Source organism: Dendrobium catenatum, unplaced genomic scaffold (genome assembly GCF_001605985.2).
Source record: "Dendrobium catenatum unplaced genomic scaffold, ASM160598v2 fragScaff_scaffold_1583, whole genome shotgun sequence".
NCBI classification, from domain to species: Eukaryota; Viridiplantae; Streptophyta; class Magnoliopsida; order Asparagales; family Orchidaceae; genus Dendrobium; species Dendrobium catenatum.
Genome location: NW_021320045.1, coordinates 37,550 through 49,866, shown reverse-complemented (window position 1 = coordinate 49,866; position 12,317 = coordinate 37,550). Strand labels below are relative to the sequence as shown.

At 34.0% G+C, this 12,317-nt stretch overlaps 1 protein-coding gene across 1 annotated transcript; it reads right to left on the bottom strand.

Annotated features, from left to right (window-relative positions):
- Positions 1–411: 411 nt before the first annotated feature.
- LOC110107846 (floricaula/leafy homolog) lies at positions 412–3,978 on the bottom strand. The gene is made up of 4 exons (XM_020838265.1): positions 3,570–3,978; positions 3,387–3,473; positions 2,324–2,775; positions 412–828 (listed from the first exon to the last, which is right to left on the bottom strand). Exons 1-4 carry the CDS (start codon positions 3,976–3,978, stop codon positions 412–414), a joined length of 1,365 nt encoding a protein of 454 aa, XP_020693924.1.
- Positions 3,979–12,317: the final 8,339 nt, after the last annotated feature.

Sequence of the window (12,317 nt, the reverse complement as noted above, 5' to 3'; positions counted from 1 at the left end):
TTTTTTGAAACCAGCCAAACTTCTGCAGGTTTGATTATGTTAACCCCTCTAACCTCTTCTATTTTGAGTATTTTCACCAAATCAAATAAATCTGCTCCTTCACCATTTTAATAATATCATTTTGTCCATCAAGCATTTCTCATTCCAGAACGCGCTTCCAAACAAAAGGAAAACACTTTTCCATCCAATTTGTGCAGCATCAGCACGACTATCAAGTTGATTTAGCTTGACAGTCACAATAATTCAGAATGATACGCAGATCTTCATCAAAATAAGATGAACTGAAATGATTTAAGTACGTACAAACTCCCCCTTCAACTTCTTAAACATTGAGCTAAACATACATATTTAATAATAAACTAAACGCGCATAAAAATACATACCGAAGAAGCACCGTCAATGAACCTCTAATCAGAACATGGAAGGACGGAGTCCCGACTCAGATCCCCCGACTGGGCGGAGCGCTGCACTGCTGCTGCTTCCAGCAGCCACCGCGGCGGCAGCGCTTGGCTGCGAGGAGCTGCGCGCGAGGTGGCAGAGCTGGCGGAGCTTCGTGGGCACGTACCAGATTGAGAGGCGGGGATGTGCGTTGAAAACGGCGTCGATGTCGAATGCGTGAGCGGCGGAGATGGCTACGAGGGGCTTGTAGCAGGCGAGGCGCCAGGCTCCGACGTTCTCGCCGCGCTCCTTGAAAGCCCGCCGGAGGGCATTGGAGGCCTCCTCGTCGAGGACGTGCAGCGCGTAGCAGTGGACGTAGTGCCGCATTTTGGGCTTGTTTATGTAGCTTGCTCCTACTTTCTTCGCGTACCGGAATACAAGGTTCGTCACCTGCAACAACATTTCAATCTCCTTACCTTCTTTTTCTATTAAAAATAAATAAATATATCGTGATGTTCTTTATTGTCGTCTGATTTATATTAAGATTAGTGTAATTTATATTTATAAATATATAAATTTAAATTATGAATAAATTTATTTTTTTATGAAAAAAATCCTAAATAAAATATAATTTCAATTGATTTGTATGCAAGTACATGTTGCTTATTCTTAATTTTATGAAAGATCTCAAGTAGATTAATTTGGATTATAGGAAAAAAAAAAATTCTAGCATTAAATAAAATATTAAATATATTATTATTAAATAATAATAATAATAATAATAATAATATATTTCACGTCTTACCTTTATATTTTTGTTATGAATTTATATATTGTGACTTTTGTTCGTACATTATAAATACTACAAATAACAACAGACTCACATGTCTTCATATAAAATGGAATTTTCTTTGCACTCGTTCGACTGTTATGTGTTTTCACACATCAAAAGAGACCCATGGAGCCAAACGAATTTAGACACTCTACGCACGTAGGATCAAGGCAGAAAGGCTAAGGATTTTTTTTTTTTTTTTTTGAAATTTTGGGACAGCTTTTATAAAATCAAATATTTATACAAAAATTTACTTGATTAAATAAAAAGAAAATTATTTCAAACAAAATCTTAATATAAATATTTTTATATTCAAATTATTGAAATAGTTTTAAGAACTTAAAGCCTAAATTAATTGATACCCCGCTATTTTTTTTTAAATAAAAACTTCCAAGAAAATCATTTTACATTGATATAACAAGCATTAGGAAAGTGTAAGATTTTTTTTTTTTAAGTGGGCACTATAATAAAAATAAAAAAATATACGTTGAGATAGGCTGACATAATTTTTTTAATAAAAGTTATTATAATTTGATAAAATATTGAAGGTAATTAGTTGGCAAAATATCCATTAATCTCTCCAATGCTATAATATTTATATTTGTTAATAATCCTTTTATATTTAAGCTCTTTCCATTGCCTATATTTTGTAATAAATAATTTGATTATAAGTCATAAATTAAATCACATGCACCCATTTATATAATTAAGCTCATAATTTTTTGCTACAATATTAGAGATTTATGAACATAAAATTAAATGTGAAAATTGTTATGTTGGAATTAATGGTCTTATTAACAAATTTGATTATAAATTTTGCAAGCTATAGTACTCTATCAAATAATTAAATAAAAATTATATTTTATCCACACAAAATGTTAAAAAAATCATATTTTTTATACTTATAAATACTATTTTAATATTGTCTTTTTTGTTGAATTTTATATTTTAATTCAATATTAGTTGTAAATAAAAAATCAAAGTATTTTTTTTAGGAAAATTTAGATAAAAAGCGGAGTTAAGAAAGTGTTTGGATCTAGGCCCCCACTCAATTTCCTCCACATGTCAACTACTGGTCGCTGTTTCAAAAGCGGGTGTAGAAAGCTCACTCACCTTAGTGGGGCACTTGTCGCCGCGCTCCTTCGCCAAGGCCTGGACTTGGAGCAGAAACTCATGGCATTGCTCGTAGAGATGGAAGAGATAATCGAGCCCGTTCTTCTTCGCTCGCGCCACCTCCCCCGGCTCCGTCACAATGAACGGATGCTCTCTCTGCCTCTCCCCTGCGAAGCTCCTCTCCGACTCCGACTCCTCCCCATCGTCATTACCATCATCGTTGTCATCGCCTATCGCCGCTCTCCTCCACATTTCCACCTCCTCCTCTTCTTCATCCTCATCCTCCATACATTTCTTCTTCTTCTTCTTGTTTTTCATACTGGAGCCGTCCTTCTTTTTCCCCATGTTTCGCCGTTGAGGATTCTTCCCCTTTCCATCTCTTGATCTCCCCGCCGCCTCGCCACCGCTTCCGGCGGTTTCTCTGTCAAGCTGTACCGGCTCCTCCGAAAGCCCTGTTATCGCAATTGATGAAAGAGATCCAAATCAGCCTTATCCGAAAACATATAAAATTTTATTTATTATAATTGAACAAATTATAACAAGAAATAACTGATCAACTATGTACAGGAAATAACTGAATAGCATTTAATGGAACAATTGCCGAGAAACTTAAATCAGAATTTGATATCTTTTCAGAAAAATATAAAAGTAAGAGTTCTTTAACATGACAGAATGTGAACAATGCTGTGTTGTATTGTTTGTCATAAACTCATATTATAATTTTTAACTGCTATAAGTCCTGTTTAACTATATCAGCTCATTATGAATCTATCAATTTCAAAATTTAGTTTTTTTTTTTTTAATTTTGAATTAAGAAAGAAATACAGAGCCGTTACTCCTATTCCATTGAGTGTTAAAACCTAATTAACTACCAAAATTATTTAGATACGTAAGAGAAAAGGAATTTTAAAAACATGGAAAGAAGTTTTGAAAAGATGATGGAATTCTCGCAGTTGAAACCAGAAAATAAGGTAAACTTATTGCACTTCAGCCCTCATAATCAAAATTTTAAGCTTTAGCCATAATTTGCCAAAAAACGAGAAAGAACGAGAGGAGTTTGTACCTTCCTGGGAAAGCGCGTCGAGGGCGTTGTGTTGGTCGGGTGAGAGCAGAAGAAGTCTCCTTCTCGGATCATCAGGCAGTAAATGGTGATGGCCGGTGCCCCCGCCGGAGGCGAGGAGGTGACCCGCATGGTGATGATGATTGTGGTGGTGATTCCCGCCGGCGGTTGTTGGAAAAATGAGAGCTTCAATTCGGCGGCGCTCTGCCCTAATCGCCGCTTTGATTCCATATCGCTCGCCGACAAGAAGATCCCATCGGAAAAGATGCGAAAGCGTCGCCATCATATCGTCCACCTCTTCCTCCCGCATCCCAACCAGAGTGCTCGCTGTAAACCCCAAATCCCCAATTCGAGCCACCGTCGCATACCGAACACCGTACCCTTCGAACACCTCTTCCAGCTCCCGCGCGGCAGCTCGGGCGGCTTCGGCCGCTGTCGCCGATGCCGTTGGTGGGCCATCTTGAGCTTGATGGTGGGCTTGTAGGGCCATGGAGATAACGGCAGGGCAGGACTGTGCGGCGGCTGGTGGTGCTGCCGCCGCAGCGCGAGGGTCCCAACGGAACAAGCTCGCGGAGAAGGCATCGCTTGGGTCCATTTGCTGCTTCTTGTTTTCCTGTTTCTATCCCGCTTCGGCTCCCTTTGCTTCTGTTCCTTATTTTTTTCTTTTTTCGTATATTTTTTTTGTTCTGTCTCTGTAGCTTACGAGGTCCAGTTAACGGCTTTTTAAACGGAACAGAGTCCCAAAGGCCAAACCGCCATTGGCGCTTTGTCCTGTAAGAGTTGGATGAGCGTCTTTTTGTTTTCATTAGGACTGTGCTTTTGAATCAAAGAATACGTTAGAATTAGGAGGATTTTCATGCATATTTTTTATGTATTTATATAAAATATATATTTTGTATTTTAATTTATTTATATTATATTTTAAAATCAATATATTTTTAATAAAAAATAATTAAACGAGTCTTAAAATTTATAAATTTGTCTTAAAATGAGTGAAATATGAATTTTTTGCATGTATGGTATGAAATTTTTTGAACCTCTTAACTATATTTTTTTCTATTAATTATTTAGTATGAAAAGATAAAAATATGTTGATGTTTTATTTTTTATATTGAAAAATTAGAGATTATTTATCTAAATCCAAGATTTTGAAAAGATTAATATAGTGTTTCATCATTATTTTTTCTTTTGCTATATCAAAAATTTAGGCATATTTTGGAAAAATAACTATAAGATTTTTTATAAGTTATTTGAAAAAAATGTTCATTAAAAAAATCTTTATAAAAAGTATGAAAAACATGTTGAGTTTTATACACTCAATTTAAGGCTTGGTTTGAGACGACATTCTTAGTGATTCTTAAAGCAGTTTTTTAATACGAAAATTTTAATTTTTTATTAAAAAATTATTTTAAAAAGCAGTAAAAAAATCATTCCAAATAAAACCTTAATTAGACAAAAATTCAATTTTAAACAAAATATTTTCTCTCGATGATACTTCTCCAAAAAATTTGCTTGATTGTCACAAATATCAAGGTACTATTTGAAATGGAAGCTTTCCTAATTAACATCAGAATCAACTAAACTCTAATTTCAGCAAAATTATAACTAATCTGAATGGCTCGATGAGACAAATTCATCGATACCTCAAATAATCAGATATAGCTTCAAATGAGTTTCAATCAAGCACGAGAAGTATATTTGAAAACTAATTAAATGACAAAATACTCTTCATTTATGTGTGCATATAGTCAAATCGAGCTATTCGATGAGACCAAATTAAAGAGCTTAAATTCATTTGATTATGACATTATAGGAAAAAATATTCATTTTCATTTGTTAAACAATCTTTGCTATAGCATCAACCATAATAGTTTTTTAAAAAAAATGAGCGACCAGATTTTTAGGTCAGCTAATATTTGAGGCCAATACTTGGAAAGACAGTCTTCGAATTGGGCTACTTTGTCGAGGAAAAATCAGAAGGTAGTACTGTAGCTGGTGAATAGCTTTGCAGTCTTGATGGTTCATTACAAACTGCGCGAAATAATAAACAGAAGATTTTGGATTGGATGGAACCTTATGAGTTTATTTGTTGATGCCAAATAATGTGACGCCTGAGAGCTATGAAAAATATTTGACTGAAGAGATGTCTGATTTGATTTGGGAAAAAGTAAGATGAGAACTTCAGCGCATGAGAGAAAGATTGAGGGAGTGAGTGACTTGAGAAGAAAGCAAGAAACTAAGAGAGTGAACAATGAATTTTCTATGCCTGAGGCTCTCAATGAGGAAAAATTATTACGTGCGGATTTGGATTCATCCGATGATCAATACAAATGTGTTACGTCACTTTAAAAAATTACGGCGCTTGGTACCGAGCACTCGGTGCCGCTCGGTACCAAACGCGGAGCTGGACGGTTTCCCGTCCAGTGTACGCACACAGGGGCGGAATTAACTATAATTTTCAGGTGGGGCAAACTTATAAGTAACTGTTGGCATATATTGGGGGTCCAAGCTAGGGGGCAGCGCCCTATAACTGGGTTCGACCTGCTTGGTCAGGTTGTGGGGTGAAGGGGCAACGCCCCTGTGTGGATTTAAGGGGACAGCGCCCGCGCCCCCGAAACAAATTTTGACAAGGGGACAGCTTTCTTATTACTTTTTAAACATATTTTTGATTGTAGGGGATATTTTTGGAATTCAAATTAATAAATAAAATGATGAGTTCTCTTCGTTCGGGACGACTTGCTTATTGCTTTGTAAAGCTACCTTTTAGTATAAATTTTTTGAAAAGCTGAGAAAAAATAGTTATCTAAAGCTGTCTCAAACGAGCCATCATTTATTTACTTGGCTTTATAAATTGCTGCAAGGGGGTTCCGCCCCTGTCCGCACAGAATAATCAATGGAATCAACCTTAATTTTCAGTGGGGGGAGTTCAAATCAATAAGTAATGGTTGATGTTGTCTTTAATTTGGTTTGACCTTTCACTACATGAAAATAGATCAATAATGACCAAAAAAGTAGAGACAAAAAGAAAATGAGTCGATAACGACTAAAAAAATCAAAATGATGTAATTGATTAATCATTTAATTTCTACAAAATATATGTTAGAGTTGTCTTGAATTTGGTTCGACCCCTATTTGTTCATATTCTTGATCGTGGTACGCTTCACAAATATGTGGGGTGTCCAAGGGGACAGCTTTCTTATTACTTTTTAAACATATTTTTGATTGTAGGGGATATTTTTGGAATTCAAATTAATAAATAAAATGATGAGTTCTCTTCGTTCGGGACGACTTGCTTATTGCTTTGTAAAGCTACCTTTTAGTATAAATTTTTTGAAAAGCTGAGAAAAAATAGTTATCTAAAGCTGCTCAAACGAGCCATCATTTATTTACTTGGCTTTATAAATTGCTGCAAAGGGGTTCCGCCCCTGTCCGCACAGAATAATCGATGGAATCAACCTTAATTTTCAGTGGGGGGAGTTCAAATCAATAAGTAATGGTTGATGTTGTCTTGACCTTTCACTACAAGAAAATAGATCAATAGTGATTAAAAAAGTAGAGACAAAAAGAAAATGAGTCGATAACGACTAAAAAAATCAAAATGATGTAATTGATTAATCATTTAATTTCTACAAAATGTATGTTAGAGTTGTCTTGAATTTGGTTCGACTCCTATTTGTTCATATTCTTGATCGTGGTACTCTTCACAAATATGTGGGGTGTCCAAGGGGACAGCTTTCTTATTACTTTTTAAACATATTTTTGATTGTAGGGATATTTTTGGAATTCAAATCAATAAATAAAATGATGAATTCTCTTCGTTCGGGAAGACTTGCTTATTGCTTTGTAAAGCTGCTTTTTAGTACAATTTTTTTTAAAAAAAGAGAAAAAATAGTGATCTAAAACTGTCTCAAACGAAGCCATCATTTATTTACGTGGCTTTATAGATTGCTGAGTAAAGAAACTCTTCACAGTTTATAGCTTAATATGCTCTTGAGGGTGGCTAAGGTTTATGCCAAGCTTTAATCGATCCGAAAATTAGGCTTCTTTCATAACTCTCAAACATAGCATTATTTAATATTAATAAAAGTTAGCAGCAATAACATCAATTATTAGGTCCAGTAATGGACCTAAAAATAGGCCCGGACATCCAATTAAAACTTGCCATGTGGACTGGACTTTGACTACGCTTTTTGACTGCGCTTTTGACGCGTTTAACTTAAAATTCCACGGACACGTGTACATTCCACATGTCACTATTTTATTGGTGTTCGGACCTGTCTCCGGACCTCTTGTCTACGTCCGGTGACCGGACCTAATAATTTTCCCATTGCGTGGGTCGACTACAATAATTAATTTTCTCCATTGTGTCCTATTAGGATCAAATTCTCACATAAATATAATAAAAAAGACTATTTATAATACTTTCTAATCGAGTCATAGTCTAAATATAATACATATATTCTTCTAATCGGATCATCAGAAGGCAAACATTTTATGTCATCAAACCCTATGTTCAGTCATAATCACTGCTATAATATTATTATTTTAAAAAGAAATTAAATTATAATGCAATAGTACAACATGTTGGTATCATTTGAGACGGATTTTGCGACCATTTGTATCTGATTGCAAATTAATTATTGAAATAAACGGAGCCGACCACCATTTCTTCTCATTCTCCTCTCCAAATGTCAAACTCTCGCACATACTTTGTTCTCCTCTCATTAATATATTTTCTACAAATATTCATCTTATCATGTATGATTAAAAATTTCCTTCCAAAAAATATAAGTTTATCAAATAGTTATTTAGAGTCAAACTTAAACTATAAAATAGATACCAATAAAATATAAAGTGTTTCATTTTTATCAATTATAGAATTAGAATTTTAAGAGAATTTTGTCATCTCAGATAGGATTGTCAAAATCGGGTCACGAGTCGGGTTCGGGTTCAATCTGGAACTGACCCGACACTAGTTGACCCAACCCGAACTCGACCTGCGCGGGTTACCGAGTTGACCCAACCCGACCCAAGGACTCATTTTGTTTTAAAAACGAGCAAGTGAAATGGCAACGTGAGGCGTTAGATGCTTGGCGCCAGCGACAATGACCATGGTCAGGGTGGAATGTAGGAAACAATATGCTGCAGGCAACGACAGCTATGGGCAGGGGCGGAACCATCCCTAATTTTCAGGGGGGCAAACTTATAAGACATATATGTCGGGGGTCCAAGGGGACAGTGTCCCCTGGCGGGGTTGGACCTGTTGGGGGCAATTACCTAAAGACCATAGTATTTTAAAATTTTTAGGGGGGGCAATTGCCTGAAAATCCTTGTAATAAAGACTAAAAAATGAATAAAAATGGCTAAATTATCAAAAACACCATATAAAAAAATTAAAAAAATTTTTTTGAGGGGGGGCAATTGCCCCCCCTGGAACCCATTGGGTTCCGCCTCTGGCTATGGGAGCATTTCATGGTTATGTCGGCACCGACGACGGAGGGCAGTATGCAAGCGATGTTATTCAAGCGACGGCTGAGCGCGTTACGGTCAGTTCAGTGCCGATAACGACAACACGGGTGTAACGGTGAGCTCGACACCTGCAACGGCTCGGCCGCCGGTCTGCTGGAGGGAGTTTGGGCCGCCTGGCCGCGAGCTAGGGAGCTGTCGTCGAGTGTGCATTCACGAGACGAGAGCACTAGTCACAGGTCAGATGTCATGTGTGTAAATCGGGTCATTCTGGGTTATTTTGGGTTTTCGGGTCAACCCGAACCCATTTTATAAACAAGTCAGATTACCGAACCCGAACCCAACTTGTATGACAAATGGGTTGACTCGAACTCATAATTTTCCTGGTCAGATTCAGTCGGGTTTCGAGTCGGGTCAAGTTCTAACACCCCTAATCACACATATCACATCATTATTATTCTTATGAAAGGGTATACAGTACTCACAATTTATGATATTTATAGCTATATCATATTTATTTTACCAGCTCCTTTCTTTAACTTGAATTGATTAATACATCTAGATATAACCAGGGTTAGATATAGAGTCTAGTAGGTTATACAAACTTTATTAGAGAATTCATCACATTGAAAGGAATATAATATCATGTTTATCAAGTTCATAATAAAAAATAATACTATATTTTTAACTTTTTTATTAATTTATATGAAAACATAAAATCATATGATATATAACAAATCATGAAGCCTTAACAACCACATCATAAGTACTCCACGTTTATATATATATATATATATATAACACAAATTTCTTGTAAATATTACAATACATACAGTCCTTTAATTAATCATGATATTAAATCTAAAATATTATTAATAATTTAATAATTAATACATTTCATTTTTAATATTTATTCATCATTTTAATTATAAGTAAACTTGCATAAGCATTTCTTTAAAAATTCAGCTAAACTTATAAATATGAAATCACCTTCTAATATTTTGAGCATAAGTTCCTCATTTTTTATTGTAATTTTAAATTCTTGTATTTTTATGAAAGCTGAATAAATTCCTCATAACTTTCATGTTGATGATTTTGTTCAACTCAACCTCTAAGTACTTCATATGGTATTAAAAATCAATAGTAAAATTTACAATTTTATGGTTCATACAAATTATAGTAATTAATCATGATACTTTTTTATAAATTTTTATCTTATAATATGTGTGTATAAAATAAAACAAATTATTATTATTTCTATTATGAAGTATTAAAGTAGCTAAGAAAAGAGTTATTTTGATAGGCTTTCATTAGTCTTTATATATAATGCTACCAGACTACTATCTCTTACTTATACAATTGTGCTAGTCTATTCACCCGATCTATCTACCACATGAGTAGATAATGTAGAAATTTTGTCTATTGGTCAACCACAACCAATACAACATCATGTCCATATTTTGATATAGGAAATTACATCAGAAAATTCATGGTGACCTCCTACTTCCACTCAAGGATGGGCAAAGCTTGCAACAAATCACCTAGTCATTGATATTTTATTTTCACCATTTGACAAGATTAACTCCTATATGGATATAAACTCAATTAGCTCTCAACAATTTAGGCCATAAGAATATTGATCTCAAATCTTGAATATCTTACTACTCTATGAGTGAATTATATACCCAGAATAATGTATCTCATATAAGATATCTCTCCCCAAACTTTCACCACTGGAACGTATAATCAAATTATATGTCAATACATCACAATCATCAACATGTAACTTAGCTCATCTTCTAGAATAAATTTGGTCAATCAATCTCCCATGCTTCTCATTAGTCATGCGATCTTTCTAAATCTTATTTTGAAATTTAGCTAGTACAACAATATGGTAAAGCACTTCAATATCACATCAAATGTTCTAAATGTCTCCAATTCCAACATCTACATATCATAGACTAATGTAGCATCAAAGGTAATCATTGAACTTGATATCTCTATATAGTTCTTACTCAAAGCATACATGACAACATTAATCTTATTAGGCTAATATTGAATGTTGATATAAGGATCTTTGTTTAACTCCATCAATCTCCTCTATTTTATATTCAACTTTTTCTAAGTAAAAATATACATCAAACTCGAAGGGTCATTATAAATATCATATCTCATTTCATAAAAATGATGCATCTAAATCTTCAATACAAAAAATAATGGCAGCAAACTCTATATCATAAGTATGATAATTCTTCCCGTAAAAGCTTCAATTATCTAGATGCGTATGCAATCAGTATGTCTTGATGCTTCAACAAAAAATCCAAGCCCTCCAGTAATTCATGATTGAATACAACATGCATTTTTTTTATTGGATGGAATAGTTAAAATAGATGTTGGCACCAAGGAACTCTATGAATGGTATCAACCTCTATATTAATCTAGTCCTAGGAGTCATAATATATGAAAAAACTTTCACAAACTTCATATAATAGCCAACCACACTAAAAAAACTGCACACTTCAGAACAATAATATGTCTTGACCAACCATTAATAACATATATTTTTTTGGGATCTACATAAATTTCATCAAAACTCATAGCACATCTTAAAAATTGTTATGCTCATTAGCTAGAACATGTACTTTGAACACTTCACATATAATTTATATTGTCTCAATATCTCCAATACTAACCTCAAATAAGATGCATGACTATCAAAAAGAAGATTAGCATTACTTAGATATTATTTTTTTATGAATAAAAATATTTGGAATTTGACTAATAAAGAGGGAGCAACAAATACCTTTGAGTATTGATGAAAATGAAATTGAAATACATGTACAACCACCTTCGTCTATTGATACTGTATTGATGCAATTATACTTGAAACTATTTTATCCAAATGTCCTCAATCAAAATATAACTAGGAAAAATTATTAGTTTAGACAAACCAGAAGGAGACCATAATGAACAAAAAATTATGAATATCATGTTATTCAATGTGATAAGTATAATATATTTTTTCATCATGTCTTATTATTAAATTATAATCCCACTGCATTTTACAAAATGTCTAAAGATTCAAAGTAGCAACAAGCCATACTTGAAAAAAAATTAGGTTTAGAAAGGAAAAAGAAATTTCAAGCTAGTTGTACTTCTTTACTATGTAAATAAATACTAGGAGAATTAGGATACAAGTAAATATCATACAGACTCACCATGAATTTGGTACAATCATATAAAAACTTACTTTTGTAAGGAATAATATTATAAATGTCCTCATTAATACGTACTAAATATTGAATGTGGACATGATATAACTCAATTTATTTTGTGCTTATATGTTGAGGATCTAATATATATTTTTAATGAGAAAGCCATGCTTAATAACATCAAGAAATCTATGATAATTGAATTTGGCATGATAGAATTAGGATAGATGCCCAATTATCCTTCATAACAAAGTCA